This window comes from Bolinopsis microptera, chromosome 3 (genome assembly GCF_026151205.1).
Source record: "Bolinopsis microptera isolate Bmic1 chromosome 3, MBARI_Bmic_1.0, whole genome shotgun sequence".
Taxonomy (NCBI): domain Eukaryota; kingdom Metazoa; phylum Ctenophora; class Tentaculata; order Lobata; family Bolinopsidae; genus Bolinopsis; species Bolinopsis microptera.
In genome coordinates this window covers 7588774-7609336 of record NC_087074.1, presented here as the reverse complement: position 1 = coordinate 7609336, position 20563 = coordinate 7588774, and the positions used below count along the sequence as shown (strand labels likewise).

Here is a 20563-nt window from a genome sequence, read left to right as displayed (position 1 = left end):
TGAAACTTAAATTCTCACATCCTCTCCCTCAACTCTTGTTGCTAGGTAACCCTCAACTGGGTTTGTGACATTAGTTGCGTGCGTGTTATGGGGTGCATTAAGCTGCAATAAAATCGTCACTATTCATCGTAATTAGCAAAAAGAGTCTACTTCCTCCCACTCACTGATTTAATGAACATTTTGTGACTGATAAGCAAAGGTAATAAATGGGCATGATATATAAATTTAATGTGAAGTAGTTTTAGCTGTACAATTTATCTGGGGCAGATCTTGTGTAGAGTAGAAAACCTCGGTTATGTCATTTTATTTTTTCCAACCTGAAGAATATTTGCATCGATGGCTTGAAATCCAATAAGTTCTTGAATCCCAAAATTCCCGTAAAGGGTTTAATGGACAGACCTGAAACATATTGACTCGGTGAGGAGTATAATTTAGCTGTCAGGGGTGTGGCATTTTGCACATGGTAAAAGGCAGCTTCTATTCATAGTTAACCTGGTTAAATGTACAATATGCATCATATAATTCTTTCTAATTTTATTGCAATGCCAAAGACGTGTTATGAATGATCACTCATTATGATGGTAAGTAGTAAATTGCAGCACATGTAATTAGTCGATCATTTAGCACATGACCTCAGCTTTCAATTAGCGCTAACAAGCTGTGTTTAATTAAGATAAATAGTTAAATTAATGTAGAAATATCGCTTTTGACAGAGCAAATTGGCACACACATAATGCAAGCCTTATAATTCTGTTTTTGAGAGAAAGATTAGCGTTGTGTTTACAATATATTCTGTTATCTAGAACTTGTATATTATATAATATAATTAATGTTGTGTTATGAACACACAGACATTAGAACTCCTGAACCAGGAAGCCAAACACAAAGAGAAGTGTTTACAGACAAACGCACCGAGCACAATACTCCTTTATAATACACCTTTTGTTGTGGTTATATTATCTTTAGAAGCGTAGACAATACCATGTAAATTGTTAACAGTGGTGATAGGAAGAGGGGGGTCTTCTTTAGGATTTTAAGTTTTAACTGTAAATTAGTTAACTTTTTAAATGTTGACACAGCAATATTATCAAATTTTTTAAGTTTTTTTTGAATAAACATTCAAAATTAATCGATATTGATTAATTCGTATTAAAATAAACAAGGAAGGTCATAATTAATTAGCCTTAATATTAACAAAAATTTAGTATATATACGGTAATAACTACTATTTGGTTGCATTTCATAAAACGATTCGACGTTCAAATTGTCATATCCTAAAATTTAACAACAATTTAATAGCCCCCCCCCTGCTGCCCCCCCCCCCCTTCTATCTCTTTGCCCTCTTGCCCCGCCCTCTAGCTCATCTCCATTACCATTAACAATATCATGTAAACAGTGCCGAAACTGTAGTATAGACTAGTATATAACTCTACATTGTATAGACTAAAATAGTGATCATAACACTCCTAGGTAGACAATAACAACGTGTTGTTATTAGAACATTGTGACCCCACCCTCACACAAAACATTGTTCTTCCAGGTTCATCATTCACATCTATTAGATCTTAACGTTAATATCTACACGCTTATTATAAAAGATTTCTCAGAACATTAACAAATGAAACACAGGTGTGTTATACTAGCTTACTAGGGGACTATAAACCCCCCCCCCCCCCCAGGTGTGTTATACTAGCTAACTAGGGGACTACAAACCCCCCCCCCCCAGGTGTGTTATACTAGCTTACCAGGGGACTACACCCCCCCCCAGGTGTGTTATACTAGCTTACCAGGGGACTACAACCCCCCCCCCCCCCTCCAGCCAGATCCAAGCTGGTCGCCCCGATTAGTGCGCTGTTAATTACACTGTCGTATCTCACTGATCTTCTAGACTAAAAAGAACAAAAAGAAGGGGCTTAATTATAATCGGTGGAACTGACGCTAATATTAAGACAGTTATATATTAGTAATATATTATGACGTATTAGTTCAACTAATAACTTAGCGATAATACATAATGTGGTATGAGAGATTTTTGAGAAGAAAATAAGAGTGGGATTTCTTGTCAGGAATTAGAAATTTGATGCTACCTTGTAATATTACTAATATAATACTACTAATATAAGTAGGTAATCTAACGAATATTTCTATTTTAGACACGTACTAGTGTCACCTTGCATTACATCCTATGACAGAGACACATACATAGAGACACTAATTTACGTATTAAATGCTCGCAATAAACATAATAAACATAATCAGCCCTGATTTTGTCGATTGGCTCCCCAGTCCCCAGCTGCTTTGTTTTAAAGGTAGCATTGTGTACTACCTCCAGTTTGAGCCCTATTGGCTCTAAAATCCACTAGTTAAAAGTCATTAGAGCTCTCTGTATATAATTCAATATTATAACATAAATTAATCATGATATATAGCTAAAGGGACGGCTCCGAGTGGCTTGTACTGATGTAAACTCCTTGATTCCTGTAAAGAATTATTTTATAAATATAATGTCCTGTGACGTCACATGTCCTTTGGTGTCACATTCAGGTGTCACCTGGCGTTCACATGTCTTAGCCCATTTGGTTTTAGTCCATCCATTTGGTTTGTAATAACCATAAATTTGGTTATTTTATGCAGTAGATACTGCATTGAATTGTTCCTGAATCGGGTCTCAGTGACTTTAATAATGATATTGATAAAACAGGGCGAATAATACATCAGAATATGATATTTTTTTATTGCATAAGGAGCAAGGACCGTAGAAAGATGTTAATCTCAGACATACAATTGCTATAATAATATATTAATAAACACTGTATTGTATTAAAATTAGAATTCATACCTTTGGATTTTGGCCTCATTATTATTATTAATATTCTTGCAGTAAAGATTGGTGGTAAGCAGGATTACCACTCTCAATCCGTTTTTATGAAAACAATACCCCATTATTAGTTTCGTGTTATATCCGGTTTAATAATAGTTATTATGGGATAATTTTAATTTAGCAAAAGCGTCACTCTACAATTGAATTACCACACAGCAGAATTATTTCCCGAATTTAAAGATCCAACTAAAACGAAATAATTCTCTTATTTTTACTCCTCATATTCTCATATTAATATACTGAAGGTATTGGTGGAAGCACCAGTGAAGGTATTGGTGGAAGCACCAGTGAAGGTATTGGTGAAGGCACCAGTGAAGGTATTGGTGAAGGCACCAGTGAAGGTATTGGTGGAAGCACCAGTGAAGGTATTGGTGAAGGCACCAGTGAAGGTATTGGTGAAGGCACCAGTGAAGGTATTGGTGAAGGCACCAGTGAAGGTATTGGTGGAAGCACCAGTGAAGGTATTGGTGAAGGCACCAGTGAAGGTATTGGTGAAGGCACCAGTGAAGGTATTGGTGAAGGCACCAGTGAAGGTATTGGTGGAAGCACCAGTGAAGGTATTGGTGAAGGCACCAGTGAAGGTATTGGTGAAGGCACCAGTGAAGGTATTGGTGGAAGCACCAGTTAAGGTATTGGTGGAAGCACCAGTGAAGGTATTGGTGAAAGCACCAGTGAACAGTGTGTACCTGTTAATAATCTGAGGGAGGGACAGGGGACATATCTTAACTTATAATCCACCACCTGTATTAAGATAACAAGATCATGACAATACACATTATCACGAACATGACCACATCTTCTAAGGGTCCCTTAACTTGAGATCAGGTACAAGATGCTGGAATCATCTAGAAGATCCCATTAGCAGAAGATCTAGATCTTTACTAGATGGAAGTAGTCTATGTGAACAGCTAACCGGTCATTATGTGATAGTGGTTTGTAGTGATAGAAGCACGCAGCTCTAGCACTGCTACAAGTGGGGTTACATCATTAATCCAGTGTGAAAGTAGTGTTAGTAATGTACGGTGTGATTGACAAGTTGGTGTGTCAAGATCTTGTGGGACTCCAATTTTACATCATTCAAAATCACGTACTCTCTGCTGAAACATCAGGCAAACTCTTTTGGATCGTATTACTAGATTCAAACTAGACACGATCAAACTAGACCAGATCAAACTAGATCAGTTCAAACTAGATCAGTTTAAACTAGATCAGTTCAAACTAGATCAGTAACATTGTTATATTCCAGGTACGGACGTGACCATGATAGGATGGGGGACTGTTGTGCACGTGCTACTTGAAGTCGCGCAGATGGCGCACGAGCAGATGGGGGTGAACTGTGAGGTTATTGACCTGCAGACTATCATGCCTTACGACTCAGCTACAATTGAGAAGGTTAGTGAGAGGTATCCCCTGATCTCTCCTGAATATACAGTGGCGGTCGAAAGGTCGGGTGGAAAAGTGGTTGAAAGAAAGATTGAACAATACCCAATACCTTTATTTGGTCAAAACATGTTGTGTGTTCAGTCGGAACATCCTGTTGAAAATTAACCGAGTATAACACGGTTTAAGAAAAATCAATAGCTTATATTGCCCAAATAAGGAGTTGTAATCTCACTATTCAAGCTACTTTTCAACCGACCTTTCAACTAATGGATGACGTCATCATATTGTAACGCACGTGCACTTTGTCACCGCGCACGTGCGCATTGTCGCCACGCACGTGCTCATTGTCACCCTGTCTGGATACACTATAGTGTGCTAAAAGCTTGAAAATTTTAATAGAAAGCTTTAGATCCTTGTTTACCAAACACAGGTATATTACAGTGTTACATTTTGATATAATATAGTATATTAGATTTACATACTATGTCTACAATCTCGCTAAAAGCATGAATAATAATTGAAGAAACAGAGCTATTAATGTGTACTAACTTACAATTAGTGATCATGAGGCTTAGAGATTGCTTTTTTGGATATTTGGCTGCAAGACACTTTTTATAGAGCACTTTAAAAATGAGAGGTGAGCAAATATGGACATTAGATTTGAGCATTTTCATATGAGAGGTGAGCTAAATTTATAGACATTAGATTTGAGCATTTTCATATGAGATGTGAGCAAATATAGAAATTATATTTGAGTACGTTCATTGGAGATGAAATGCGAATAAAGACATTATTTCGTTTTAAAGATGTTCGCCAAATAAGTATGTTGCTTGGACGTGACTTGCAGATATTTAGATACCATGTAGCAACAATATAACTTGTATGGACTTCAGGAGCGTGCGCAGGGTTTTTGAAAGGGGTAGGCGAGTAATCGGCGGGAAGCGCCGGCTCCGAGTGGAATGCCGCGAGCTGAGGCCGCAGCCCCCGGAAATATTTTTACTGAATTAGGCGCTAAACCAATAGGATATCAGATTATAAAATTCTACTACTTTTGAGAAGGATATTTACATATCATGTAAAAACAATATACCTTGGACTTCATTCTATACAAGTTGGAGTATTGGTTGTATATATAAACTGTTCAGCTGTGACTTCGCAGCGTAGTTCATTAGAAATCAAGAATCAGACGGTACAAGTGCTCAAGTTCGACACGTACTCAAGTTCGACATGTACTGTAGTTCGACAAACCCTAAGGTTCTACTCTGTCGAACTAAAGTGGGCTACCTGGATTCAAGTTCGACACGTACTAAAATTCAACAAGAGATATTCGAACTAGAGTTTTTAAATCTCCGATCTCAAGCGACGATCCTTTACGAGCTTGAAATCTATTCGTTTGTTTGTTTTCCACTTGTCTCATGATGTGCAGCCTTCTGTCTCTGTCAGGACAAGGCTAGCAACTCTAAACTGTATGATAACTTTATAATACTGATTGAGGTATTGGTGGCTGCTGTAAGATTTGAAGCGGTATATCATAACGATTTGTCTGTTTGTCGGGACAGAAATGTAGGATTTCAAAGAGAAAACTTAGAATTAGGCTACTTAATTATATTGAGTTGTTATAAGAGATTGACTTCAGATCTGACGGCCCTCAAAACTAAGACATATCATGATTCCTGTACGGTCTCCAGTCTGCTTAGTATACTTATATACATAATAACTATATCGAGTTTATAAGAACTCTTAGTATAGGTCTTTGTCGGTATTGTGTGCCTAAAAATCACAAATCATCATCCTGGTTATTTAAATCAAATAACATACCATAACTGATCGGGGAAGTCGTTAAAAACGCCCAGAGAATAAGATTCATATGGTTGGTTAGAAGCAGAGATAAAATTTGTGCATTTATAAGTGATATTTAAAAGTAGCAGAAACGCGTAGTTCATAGGGGCCCCTTCGAAGCTGTTAAGAGAGTTTGAGGGACGTTATATAGCTCAGAAATGTTTCTTTGCTCGTCTGGGAAATGTAAAAACAGCCAACCCCTGATATACTGGCACACAAATCTTTCTGATAAATTGGAAAAGACTCAAAAACGAGGTCGCTCCATGACGTATAATGTACCTCTATTGCACTCTCCTGTACAGTGTACATTGTACATTGTTCAGTGTACACTGTACTGGTACTACAGGAGAGTGTTTGATCACCTGTCCCTTCTCTTGTTCCCTCTAGTTCCCTTTAGTTTCCTCTAGTTCCCTTTAGTTCCCTCTAATTCCCTCTAGTTCCTTTTAGTTCCCTCTAGTTCCCTCTAGTTCCCTCTAATTCCCTTTAGTTCCCTCTAGTTCCCTCTAATTCCCTCTAGTTCCCTCTTGTTCCCTTTAGTTCCCTCTAGTTCCCTCTAGATCCCTCTAGTTCCCTCTATGTGCCCACACAATAAAGCTGCTGCTCTCAAAGTAGCTCAATTCACCAACCTAGCTCTAGAGCTCATCTCTAGAGTACAATTGCTCGGAAATAGCAACTTTTAGTAACATGACTAACACAATATAGTGACGAGGGAAGGGGACCTAATCCTAATAATTCAAGATTAAAGTCCTATTTTGGGCTCTTCTCCGGCAAATATGAGGGGAGAGTGTGGTCGCACACTGTTGCAGCTTCACACTCATTCTCACATGCTTTATGAGGCGAGATGTTCTAAAGTAATCACCACATCTTGTTCCAGGTTTATTGTGTCAAAAGTTCTTGATTTCAGGTGTTAGATTCCACAACGAAACCCCAACTGTGGTTACCAGGCCCCAGGGTTAACTCAACCATGATGGAGATGCCGAAAATGGAAATGTTTTTGGGCTAGAATAAATTTAATGTTTGCATCGGCTCCATTTTAGAGTTTAACTCTTGGGGAGCTTACAGAGAGCCGTTTTAGTATCCAACTGAACATGAGCCTTCCACGTTTCAGAGTTTTAAAATTTATTTGCAAATTTTGGAATGAAAACCATAGATTATTGCTCATCCTTCAATTATCTGTTTATAACTAATTAGCAATCCATCAAGACCAACCGTCTAAAAGAAGAGTTGTTGGTAGCCAGTTACCAGATAAGTAACAGAGGGGTCTGTCGTATAGTACAGCTAGTATAACAGTATTATAGCTGGTAGATATGTATGATTATACCTAGTCTTGTCGAACTACCGCGAGGCGCGACCGTGTATTATATGTTGAACTAGAGTCCTGTTGTTCTACAGAGTCCAACTACAGTGCGTGTTGCGTGTACCGCTATATTGTATCAGTCATGTCGTAACATTTCACCCTGCTGCAGTACGTACTATAGTTGATATCTATCTCAGGAGATGAGAGGCGTCTAAAAGAAGAGTTGTTCCAGTTACCAGAGTTGTAACTTGTATAGTACAGCTGGTATAACAGTATTATAGCTGGTAGCTATGTATCAGTTTGTTGTTTGTTTCAACACACCATCTAACATCTCGCCCTGCTGTAGTATTATGAGCTGTGCTGCTTGTAGGTCACAGCATTGTGTCCCGGGAGATGAGAGGCGTCTGAGCGGCGACACCCACAAAAGCCAACTCTACACTTGCTGTTCTCTTCCGGATAGGGCTCCCTGAGATTTAGTAACTTTAGGCTATTAGGGGGAGGTTATTGTAGAGGGTGCTGAGCAGTATGTTACATACTTGTCACCTTTATCTCTGACAAATGGGGCAATGTTTAGAGAGATAATGGCAACATTTACGGAGGTATTTGAGTTGAAAACTGACAACTGAGACAATTCACCTTTTTTTGCAGTTTTCTCTGCCTATTAATATCGGCTGAAGACTCCAAGAGTACGCTGTATTAAACGTTATTATTGGCCGCAAGACAATACGCCATATTAACTATTACTACTACTACTACTATGTCGGAGCTAAGTCCGATCTACGCCAGAAAACCCCCTCCATATATCCCTGTCCCGCATCAGGGTTCGCAGTTCCTCTTTAGAGTTTGTCCCAACTTCCTTCAGTAACATAGACAAGTAGCTTTGTCTTGGTCGGCCTTGCTGTGCTCTACCGTGCGTAGGTTCCCATAAGACTAAATCACTGGCAAGTAGCTCAGGATGTCGGATGCAGTGTCCCGCCATATTAACTATTAACTATTTAAACATTGTTACTGGCACAGTTTAATATGCAATTAGTATAATTGCGTAGGGTTGATGGTATGGAAAATCACCGTGAGAATAATAATCCATTGTTAAAATCTTTTATGTAACCATCTAGTAACCATGGTGGTGGTAACCATGGTAACCACTAACCATGGTGACTGTATTATGGTCTCTGAACGTTAATGTTTTTCCGACTCAGACCCCATGGTCATGTTAAATGTAACCAACTTTTATAGATATATAATTATGACACATTATTACAATATCAATCATTACTGCGAGATACCTTATATTTTAAATTGAAGTTTTGAACTGCAAAACTGGTCCTGGCAGGTATTAAGCCTTAAGTGGGGGTAAAACCGGCAGCTGCAAAATACAAGCAGCTTTTAATCGAGACATCTCATATTAACTTATTAATATCTCAGCATATTGTCCCGTCTTAGTGATATTGCTTCTTTAAAAAAGTTAAATTACAAATTTAAGCTGGAAACATAATATCGAGGAACTGAACACTGAACAGGATGTGAAGTTTATTAACTTTTTAATTTCAGTCGGTTAAAAAGACAGGCAAGTGCATGGTGGTCCACGAAGCTCCTCTCACACAGGGATTCGGAGCTGAGATTGCAGCCAGATTACAGGTATTTACTGTCTCCTACTACTATACCTATTTTACAGGGCTTTAAATGAGTTCTGAGGAGTCTAGTCCCTGATGGGCGGTATCTGGTATGTACTACTGGTATGTACTACTGGTATGTACTACTGTTATGTACTACTGGTATGTACTACTGGTATGTACTACTGGTATGTACTACTGGTATGTACTACAGATGCTGTCTGTCTAAACTGAATTCTTCATATCTGTAGTGTGCTATAAGCTGTACTACTACTATTTGTTTAGTAGTGGCTAATTTAGTTGCCTTGACCCACCTCCTCACTATTTAATAAGACGTAGTTTGATTTCAAAGACTTGAATCACACCTGAATAAGTTAAAAGCAAAGTCGGGAGGAGTTGATAATAGTTTGTAACTGATCACGACTTATATGGTATTAGCAGTGACAGTATGATTCTCAATTAACATAATAATTACTAGCTTAGTTAGACATTGGGTTGATATATTGGAATGTTGTTACATATCATTGCAGTTTCTAACAATGTACAGTACACTTTCACCCTACTTTTATTAGCCATTCTACTGCCAATACAGCACAACAAGTCAAACCGGGACTCCTGGGGAACATTAATTGTTTAAATTTAATTCTAAACATGTCCGTGTAAATACACCGTGTTGGAGAGTTAGAACTTTGGTCCCCTCCACCCCACTTCCCCACCCCACTTCCCCACCCCACCCCACTCTCACCTCCACTCGCGACAAACCCACTCCACCCCCCTCCCCCCTGAAGGTGACAGCTCAAGAGTCAACTGATCACTAGATGGTAAAGATATCTCCACCAGAGACAGCAGCCTACCTGTTTACTGTTTAATCACTTAACCTCCAGACATCTCTAGCATTATGAAGTGCAACTCTTGCAGATATCCCTCAATAACCCTCAATAACCACCCCGTAGATTTAATCACGAACCAAGTTCTGGTGGATATTTCAATACGGCGGCTGTTTAAGTGCAGTATTTAATAAATAAATACCATCTAAGAATCTAAGATGTCTCCGGAAGATCAGAAGAATTTAACTCCTGGTGCTGAATAGTGTGGGCGGTGGGAGTTGTCCAACAGAGACAGCCGCTGATTAGACACTCTGCTCCAAACGCCGGATACTGTTTGTAGAGATCAGTGCATATAAATATACAGTATAATCCGGGATATTTAATCAAAATCAAGCCATGACATTCAATACAGCAGCTGTTGTAATACAGTTATCAAGACGTGTCTCCAGAGCATCAGAGTGCTTGAGTGGGCAGTACTTGATCTCCAGAGGAGAACTCCCCTCCAGGAGCCAGAAGACGCCCAAGTCTCCTACTTTGTAGTGTGTGGGAGTTGTCTACAACAGAGACATCAGCTGCACGGCTAATTAGGCACATAATATTACTTTCAGACATGTTTCTGTCCACAATTTATGCAACTGGCAGATCTGACATTTAATCATGGTTCAAGCTCTTTAAATCTTGAACAAGACCCCAAACTCTATAATCTGCCAAAATGGCAGCTATGCTAACTTGCAGGATAAATAAGATGGTATCCGGAACATGAGAAACCTCTAACCAGAACTCAGCCTCTCCATACCCATCTCCCTCTCTCCCTCTCCCCCTCTCCATGTCTCCATCCATCCCTCCCCTCCCGGCCTCCCCCTCTCCATACCCATCCCCCTCTCCCTCTCTCCCTCTCTCCCTCCTCCTCTCTCCCTCCTCTACCTCTCTCTCTCTTTCTGATTCTCTCTCATTCTCCCCCTCTTCCTCTCTTCCTCCTCCTCTTCCTCTCCCTCTCTTCCTCTCTCTCTCTCTCTATCTCTCTCTCTCTCTCTCTCTCTCTCTCTCTCTCTCTCTCTCTCTCTCTCTCTCTCTCTCTCTCTCTCTCTCTCTCTCTCTCTCTCTCTCTTTCTGATTCTCTCTCTCTCTCTTTCTCCCTCTCGTTCCTCCTCATAGTATGTTATTTTGCAGTATTAAAGACAAGATGTCAGGTCGTATCCTGAACATCACTGTTTGAGTGGTTGAGTGGGCAGTGACGAGGGTCGTTCTCTTATTTTATAATGGAGGTGTGGGAGTTGTCAACTCCTCCTCTGTCCAGTTTAAGGGTGGAGTAAATTAGTCAGAAAAATTTACCCGAAATAGCATTAAGATCCATTACATCACGTGACAGTGACTTAAAGATACCCTCCTCACTCCAGCGACCTGCTTGCAATATCACGGGCAATATCATGGTCATTGTTCAACGTTCGTGTAAATTAGCTCATCCGACAAATTTCCTCGATAAAGCTGAATAAGATCTGGCAATAACACAGCTAAAAGAAGACTTTCCTGCTAGGTTCGTATTAAGATGCAGCTAGTCTCTAAGTCTCTGCTGCTTGAGTGCTTTAGCTCCACACCCGCGTGGGCGGTAGGAGTTACCGGAGATATTAGTCAGTTAAAAGGTGTTTATAATAAATGATTTGTTCTCCCTGTGCAAATAATTCATCAGCGTAATCATTTAGGAGCCCTTCCCCAACAAACAACATGTTGGTTACTTCCCTGTCACCCTGTGCGACAGTTCCGACTATTATCATTATTATATGTTGTGAGGGTAAATAGTGGCTCGGTATTAAACTTGTTTCATAGCAAAGTGGCAAGGTTAAGTGGTGAAACCGTTTAAAGTGGTAAAGCAGAAAGTAATTTGTTTAAAGAGTTATTTTGAAACAGTCATGAACGAACTAATTGTGTTGGATTCGCTTTACTAGGATGAAAGTATCTGCGTGATCCTCAGTTTTCACAGTACGTCTATTTCTTAGAAGAAACGATCAGGAATTAAAAGAATAGAGGATATGAGGATATCTTTACAATGCATGAGTGTTTCCTCCATCTAGTAACCATGGGAACCGTATTTCAGGAAGAGTGTTTCCTCCATCTAGAAGCTCCCATACAGCGTGTAACAGGATGGGACACACCCTTCGCCTACATATACGAGCCCTTCTACCTGCCCGACAAGTGGCGTTGCTACGAGACCGTCAAGAAGCTGGTCGAGTACATGTAATCACTTTATCATCTCAGTCACGTGACCACGTGGTCTCTGTCACGTGATCACCAGAACTGCAGATTCTGTGATCACCCTGGAAGAAATGTTAGGTACTGTTGAGGACTTTTAGAGTGAACTACCCAGGTCAGATTTCAACTAGATATTTGATATTTTTTAGTTAATTTTGTGAAAGTATTTATATTAGGACAAGATATGGCCTAGATATGACTTAAATAGGTCACACTGTTATAATAGAATTGTCTTGTATTCTGATTTGATTATGTGATATTGCTGATAACACCGGTCTGTGCAAAGTTACTAACAAGCGGTTACATCTAATTTGCTATAAGTCGCCCACCTGGTTGACTCTTAAAGTGCAGCGAATTGCAAATTATATCAAGTTTTGAGAAATAAAATATAAATTATTATGACTATATCCCATATTTTGTCAGCAGCGTGATAGACTGATAGAGATCAACTTTTTGATAATGGTTTTTGCAATAGCTATTTTTAAAGTCTTAGCTTAATTTATTTGGAAATTTTTAGTTTATATAATTAATAATGTATTATCTATATTAGTAGTGTGCTTTCGGTTTCCCCTTTTGATGTTTTTTGTATGCAGTAAAATATTTATTCTAGATTTAAAGACTTAATTATGAACTATTCAACCTTGCATTTTACTTAGCGGAACAATCAACAATCCACCACAAATTTACAGCTATTCTCAGATTCTGGGTTAATGGCTTCCACTGCGCCCACGTGTCTACATGTCACGTGGTAATTCTGAACTACTAGACTCACTAATTGTTTATTAACTAATCCAGGAATATATCGTGTTTATTCCTGTAATATTTGGGATATTATACTGTCTTTGCTGGCTTCCTTCCACGTGTATAAATGCCTTTTAATTAGAACTTCAGGACTGGATCAGAGAGAAGGTAATTAATAATTTAAAAACTGTAATTAATAATTTTAAAACTGTTGTGACGTTAATTGAAAATGAGTCGCCGTTTTACGTGGGGTGGAAGCCAGAAACCAGTGACCAAACCAGTAGTAATAACACAGGGACTAATCAGTACTCAATTAGCGCGGGGAATATTAGGGCAGCAGAATAACACTTTATTTTAACACTGTTAAGCTAACAATAACAATACGGTAGCCAACAAATGGGTTCATTATGGAATATGTCTAACCCTAGCTCACACCATAATTCACACAAACACAATGTTAAACTTGGCACCCAGCCAGGATATTATTATTTCAGTCTTTTCGCCTAGATTGACAGTATTGTCATGTGCTTCTTCCGGTGTATTACTACTATTGTGTTCACGTGGATACTGGAAATTAGTGGATTAAAATTTGCAGGGCAATTATTGCTGGAGGAGGGGGGGGGGGCGCAACCCCATTTGGCCAAACGTTGAGGGATGAAGGGGGAAAATGGGTATCATTTTCATAATTATTTGGTCAAAATCGAAAAACAAATATTTCTAACACCAGTACTGCCCTCTATTGAGATGAAATATACTATTATATATATATATATATACGGTACTTACTATTTGGAGGACAGTGAACACGGTGGTGATGTTTATTTTCATCGTAACTAAAGTTTTAAATGTTTTAAGCTATTGCTCATTTGACTATCATTAGTAACCCCAGCATGGCAAGTGCAGTACAGACCACCTATATTTCGTACTCGGGGCGAAACGATCACTGCATAAAATTAGAACTGTAATTACTGCAGTAAGTTACGCTAGTGAGTCCACTATTAAGTTGACTACCTCCTTATCAAGTTAACAGTCAGGTCACCACTATTGTTATATATTATTGTTTGTATAGTTAGGATAGAACCCATGTTAGGTGTCCAGTCTCTACCCGCCCCGCCCCCTCATGATGTTATCCTTCCAAAGCTATCTTTGCACTCCTCCTGCATCATATTCTAAGTATAGTAGCAAAAACACCTCTGATATAATTTAACTGATGTAATTTAACTGATATAATTTAATCTTAATGCAGAATAAACGCAAAATAATAGCGTCATCATGATTAGTCAATAAATGTCTCAGTCTATCGGAGTCGTTTATTCGGAGACTATAGCTACTGGGCTTTTGTATTTTGTATGAGGGATCATGTTAGACATTCCGAAATATCATGCATAATAGAGTAATGATATGATTATAATGTTTCTGCGGTACCTACCACAGTACCTACTATAGTGTCATGTACCTTTCGCTGGACTTGAAGACTGTTTTACTTAGCACAAAGAAACTGTCACTACTGAACCTCTGGATGATCTTTATCTGAATATGACGTTTCTGCCCCTCACGGGTTAAAGCGGCCCTGAAATTCAAGTATGATCTAAATATTGGTAAATATGGAAACTCTCACAACTCACTAGCAGAAGCCGCACTAAGTCGGATCCAACTGTAAGATCACCGGGGTCACGTCTATAAATAATAAATATTCCTGGAAACATCCCAAGTATTCTCCACATTGTCTACATTTGATCACATCTAATTGGGTATATTCGGTCCATCACCAAACCGAACCATAGTTGAACATGTCACGGAGAATTACAGAGACGGACGGACAAACAAACAAAAAGACACGTAAAACGGACTTTGCGGTAGGATCAAAGCTGCTTTTGTATCTCTGCAAAGCTCCGAAAATATGCACAAGTCTGCACAAGTAGCAGAATTAGACAAGTTTGGACATGATTCATGTGGATTATATCGTAATATGCGGATAATATCTGATGATTATATCCGATGATCGCTGCTAAATAGCAAATCGGGTTTGTCATCCTCCTTCTACAACTGCAACCCAACTTTAACCCAGCAAACATGCAACCTTACTGTCCTGAGACCTGATATAAGCGTGTCTTTTCACTTAGATACGGTTACCCTGGTTACAGAGCGTCTGGTTACCCTGGTTACAGCGCGTCTGGTAACTCTGGTCACAGAGCGTCTGGTTACCCTGGTTACAGAGCGTCTGGTTACCCTGGTCACAGAGCGTCTGGTTACCCTGGTTACAACTTACAGCGCGTCTGGTTACCCTGGTCACAGAGCGTCTGGTTACCCTGGTTACAGCGCGTCTGGTTACCCTGGTCACAGAGCGTCTGGTTACCCTGGTTACAGCGCGTCTGGTTACCCTGGTCACAGAGCGTCTGGTTACCCTCGTTACAGCGCGTCTGTTTACCCTGGTTGCAGCCCGTCTGGTTACAGCGCGTCTGGTCACCCTGGTCACAGAACGTCTGGTTACCCTCGTTACAGCGCTGGTTGCAGCGCGTCTGAGGAAGTGATTACCCAGTGTCAGGACTACAAGCTAACAAGTTACTTGCAGTGCAGGTTTATGCAGCTACCATGCATTTAGCTATTTAGGTTTCAGCTGGACCCGGGCTTATTGGAATGATCATACAATTATTTTAAAGATCATTTTTTCCCTTTTTGCGACCTGTTGGAATTTATAAGTGTTGAAGTATAGAGATTAAGGAGAACTTTGTGCTCTTGGTTGATCAACTTAACAAAGTATTTTACTGAACAATTAATTATAAACCAAGAAGGGTCTGTTATCCCAGGCCATGTGTTAGTCCCCCATGACGTCGTGTGCTAATGTCAGTAACAAATACTATACTGCAGCATGTACAGTGGGGTGCCATATGTTTTCGTCATTTCTGATAATGACAATACAATGTATAACTATAGACTAAGGGCGATTTAAGATTCTTATTTCAGGTTTAGGTATGGAATTGAGGTAAAAAACTAGAAATAAAGGGTTTATTACCTCCCTTAATTTTAAGATCACTATTACTTACTGCTTAGAACCATTTCCCATCCTCGGTTCAGTCGATGTTATTGAACATAGCTCTGACAGATACAATAGATTGTGAAAGGATATAAAACTTGAGACATCTTGGTCGTGGGAAGAGACAGCATTGCACAAGCAAGTCTACTGATGAGGAAAAGAGAGGGGGGTATTGCACAATTTAGTCTACGGAGTAGAAGAGAGGGGGGTGACAGTATTGCACAAGCGAGTACACTTAGGAGGAGAAAAAGGGGGGGGGGGGGGGGGGGGGGTATTGCACAAGTGGGTCTACTCAGGAGGAGAAGTTATTGGGTAATTCTTTTTGCCATCTAAATTCAACTAATTGCCACACAGAGAGAGGAGAGCGGATATATCCAGTATCCACCCTCTCGATTAGTTGATAATGACCATGTTCGGCGGCCAGCCTCACCACTACCATACCTTCTACTCCTAAATTGATTGGTCACGTTATTAACCACACCCTAGCAACCACCGCTTAGCAACCACTCCCCCGGCCCCACCCTGTTATTAGGTAGACTTGGTAGCTGCACGTGCTCGCTAATACAGCTGTGACGTAACCATTGTTTTGCAATCTCTGCCAAGTGAAGGGTATAATGGACTATTATAATGGCAGGATCAGAGCAGGCCATTTACCGGCGGCAACTCCTCCCTGCACGAGCAGTGGAGGAGTTACACAATCTGGAGAATATGCTGCTAGATGCTCTAGAAAGAGTGGGGGCGAATATTTTCGGTAGTTTAGATAGCTATCCTCGCCTATACAATTAGTTGGTAACGCACCCAGGCCCCTCCCTTCCCAATCAGTTGATCATGATATTATATATTTACCAACTCCCTCCTGCATCATCTTAGAGTGGCTTGCAAAAGTAGCTGCTGTGCAGAGTGGGTGGTATATGACTCTGCTCCTCCTGCTCAATTAATTGGCTGTGCAGGTAGATAGCCCCCTCCCCTCTTCCTCCTCCTCCTCCTCCCCTCTTCCTCCTCCTCCCCTCTTCCTCCTCCTCCACTCTTCCTCCTCCTCCCCTCTTCCTCCTCCTCCACTCTTCCTCATCCTCCCCTCTTCCTCATCCTCCCCTCTTCCTCATCCCCTCTACCTCCTCCTCCCCTCTTCCTCCTCCTCCCCTCTTCCTCCTCCTCCCCTCTTCCTCCCCCTCCACTCTTCCTCATCCTCCCCTCTTCCTCCTCCTCCACTCTTCCTCCTCCTCCCCTCTTCCTCCTTCTCCTGTACACATTACACAAGCGTATTCCTGGGTCTTCAGTTCCGGTGCACACGGCTGTACCTGCACAGGAGTATTGAATTGCTATTTCGACACAGCTTATTGTGACAGATTACCTATATTTCAACACTGTGACGTAATGTGACGTCACCTACTAATTTGACAAATGACATTACACATCATAATATATAGAGGAGAGATACCGATACTGAGTGGTACTGCTGTTGAAGTGTTGCAAAGGGTAGGTGTGCACGTGGGCGGGTGTGCACGTGGACGGGTGAGATAGTTGCAACACTGAGTGATCAGTGATGTAGTACTCAAGTTGGCAGGATAATGTTAGTGAAGTGTCCAGGGCAGGTGTGTGTGTGTGTTGCAATCCCTGCATTTCTGCAATATTTACACCTGGTACAAGCTGCATGGTTCTACAATTTCTCAACATTTTAATAGTTGGGGCCGGAGAGGTAAGAGCGTAACGAGCACTTAAATTGTAAAGAATGGAAATATTCATAGATTATATTGGTAGAATAATAGCTGTTGCACCCTTGATATCACGCCCTTCCTTCAAGCAGCTCTCCTTGGCCCTTCCCTCGAACTCGTGGCAAGATCTACTTTACCACGTCGTGACAAGGTCTTCTTTACCACCATCCACCTGACTAAGCACTCACTTTTACAAAAAAGCAGCAAATCATTTTTATATCGATTGTTACATAACCCTGCCTGTTTTCTAATGGTCCCCAAGATGGTGATAAAGGTACTGTAATCGTAAATCTAAAAATAGAGGGATGGACATAGAGGGAGGGGGTGATCTGGTCACAATGTCAACATGTGCAAACCTGCAGAATATGGTCAAATAGTTTCGCAATTCACGGATAATGCACCACTACGGTCACTCTAATGAGGTATAGAACAATGCACTGTTAATAATGCACTGTTAAATACACTGTAAGTGTAAAGCTGGTTTGCACTGTTCACGTCCCCCTCAGACTGTTCACTTCCCCCTCAGACTGTTCACGTCCCCCTCAGACTGTTCACGTCCCCCTCAGACTGTTCACTTCCCCCTCAGACTGTTCACGTCCCCCTCAGACTGTTCACGTCCCCCTCAGACTGTCCACGTCCCCCTCAGACTGTTCACGTCCCCCTCAGACTGTTCACGTCCCCCTCAGACTTTTCACGTCCCCCTCAGACTGTTCACGTCCCCCTCAGTGAATCCGAGAACTTAATCAACTGTGGGGCTGCCTACTTTCTACTGTCATACTGAGACCACTACTACACTGTACTTGATAACATCGTATATATAACTATATTGTAAGTCTATCGTGTAACATAAAACTTGTTAAATTAACATCTCCTAAACAAGACTAATTCTGGTAACAATAACCGTTATATTACTAAGATAAAGCTGTGAGAGTTACAACGCCCCACCTCTGTTACACTCACACTACTACACCAACTTTAAAGTGGGGGCTCAGCTACTTTTGGGATGAGGGGGGAGGGGTTGGGGCTCAGCTAAAAGTTTTGGGAAGGCGAGGGTGGTTTAAGTGCATTTTAGGGGGAGGGGCCTCAGTTGCATCTAATCTAACTGTATAACTGAGCCCCCCCCCCCCCCCTGAGTCCTCCCATCATTTTACTAGTTCTAATTACCAACGTGACTTTTACAGGGTGCTGTGTACAACTATTGCAAAACTCATTGTGTGCTGTTACACAATTGGAGCAGCTCAGCAGCAGCTGTATATAATATAATGACTAATGATCAGCTTTATCTTTCAGCTGGTGTTTTAAAAACTCTGGCTCTGTTGCAACATTCTGATTTCCGGGGCTACATATAATTATTTTTTATATTTGCAACGGATTACGGCACCTAACTAACTGTGATTAGAACAGCGTGGTAAACTCCGGTTTAGTAGGTATTAAAAAAAATTAATTATTTTACTATAACTAGATTAGTAGATGGGGGTTGTCACAGAAACTTTGGCGATATATCAGCATGAGATCAATTGAGAGTTTTGCACTAACTTGATCACAAATTTTATAAAAATGAATCTATTATTTAAATCATATTATCCTATACTATATTAGAATAATAAACGCGTAAATCCTGTAAAAACTAAGGTGGGTGGAGCACTGATGACAAATGAGGAGGAATTATAACAAGCCCGGAAGCCGAGATATTAAGACCAATAGAAAAAAGGCAAAATCAGAGTAAAATAGGCTTTAAGTCACTCCGGTCCGACCCAGTGCTTCAGGCGGAATAAGAGACTTAGTGCAGGTAGCAAAGTTAACAATAGTGGTATTAAGTGGTAATAGTGGTATTAAGTGGTTATAGTGGTGAGATGTTGTGAGATGTGTGGTTTACAGATAGTTAATACTGGCACGTGTCCTGTGACCTGTTTGTATGTGTTTTATCGGCTATTAGGGAATAGGGACGTTGTGTAATAGATCTCTCTTCTTTTAACATGTTACGTTATCCTAGGAGATTATGCAGGAAATGCTCAGGGGTGGTGTGTTAGGACCAATTATAGTTATGGCATTATGAATATTTTCTGAATAATTTGCCACTAACATTTTTGTGCGGGAATGTGTTTTCCATAGTCCCAGGAACCACCCAAAGAGGTGTAAAGGTAGATCTGATGGGCACAACTAGCTAGAGCATATTTTCTCTAGGTGCATAGAAACAAACTTTTAAAATTTGTTTAAACAAACTTTTAAAATTTGTGTTTGCCATTAGCAAGGCACTCAGGAGCTCAATTGGGGGTGTAAAATGACTGCAATGGTCATGTTACTGAACTAAGGCAAATGATGGTTTGAAGACAATCGCGAATCGAGATCTATATTGGAAAAATTGAAAATTGTTGTTTTTTGTCAATATATTACTAGTTTTTCGTTTGGAAGGTATTACAGACTTCTGGAGAAGTGCAAAACAGAACTAGTATATTTATAGTTATACAGACATATTTATGGACACGTTCATTGAAGTTTGAGGATATTGGTAAATTTCTAAAATAGCGTTTTCGACGATAGTGGCTTAATTTTAGCATCTATTAATCTAGCGTGTTCATAAGTTCTGAACATTAGCCACGTGACCCATACTCCCATATGCACTGCTCAGAAATAAAATGTATTGCTTTTAGGCACTATAATGTAAAAAATGTCACATTTTTGTGACATTGTTTACCATAGCTGCCCAATTATTATTCCTTGGACTGAAATATAGTAGATTAGGTCAATCTAACAATTATGATACAACATTGGTTAAAGGGCAGTGATCGAACGGCTTTAAGGCAATATTTCGTAAACTTTGTCACACTCAAAATACGAGACCTCTTTTCTACTGTGAGGTGTCCTCAAAACCCTTTCAACTCATTATTTGATGGTTCTTCTGCCAATCATAGCCCTAAAATATGTTGTTTTGAAAAGTTAGCTAATACATGCACTTGGTTATTGGGAAATGATGTAAATTCTGTCACAT

The 20563-nt window shown here is 40.2% G+C and overlaps 1 protein-coding gene across 1 annotated transcript in view; it reads left to right on the top strand.

Moving 5' to 3' along the window:
• Positions 1-12251, top strand: part of LOC134812251 (2-oxoisovalerate dehydrogenase subunit beta, mitochondrial-like) — a 704467-nt gene extending 692216 nt beyond the window's left edge. Inside the window, exons 9-11 of the mRNA XM_063819525.1 lie at positions 4128-4273; positions 8952-9038; positions 11933-12251. Coding sequence (XP_063675595.1) covers positions 4128-4273; positions 8952-9038; positions 11933-12076 — 377 coding nt within the window. The 3' untranslated portion in view covers positions 12077-12251. The remainder of the gene's footprint in view (positions 1-4127; positions 4274-8951; positions 9039-11932) is intronic.
• The last annotated feature ends 8312 nt before the right edge of the window (positions 12252-20563 follow it).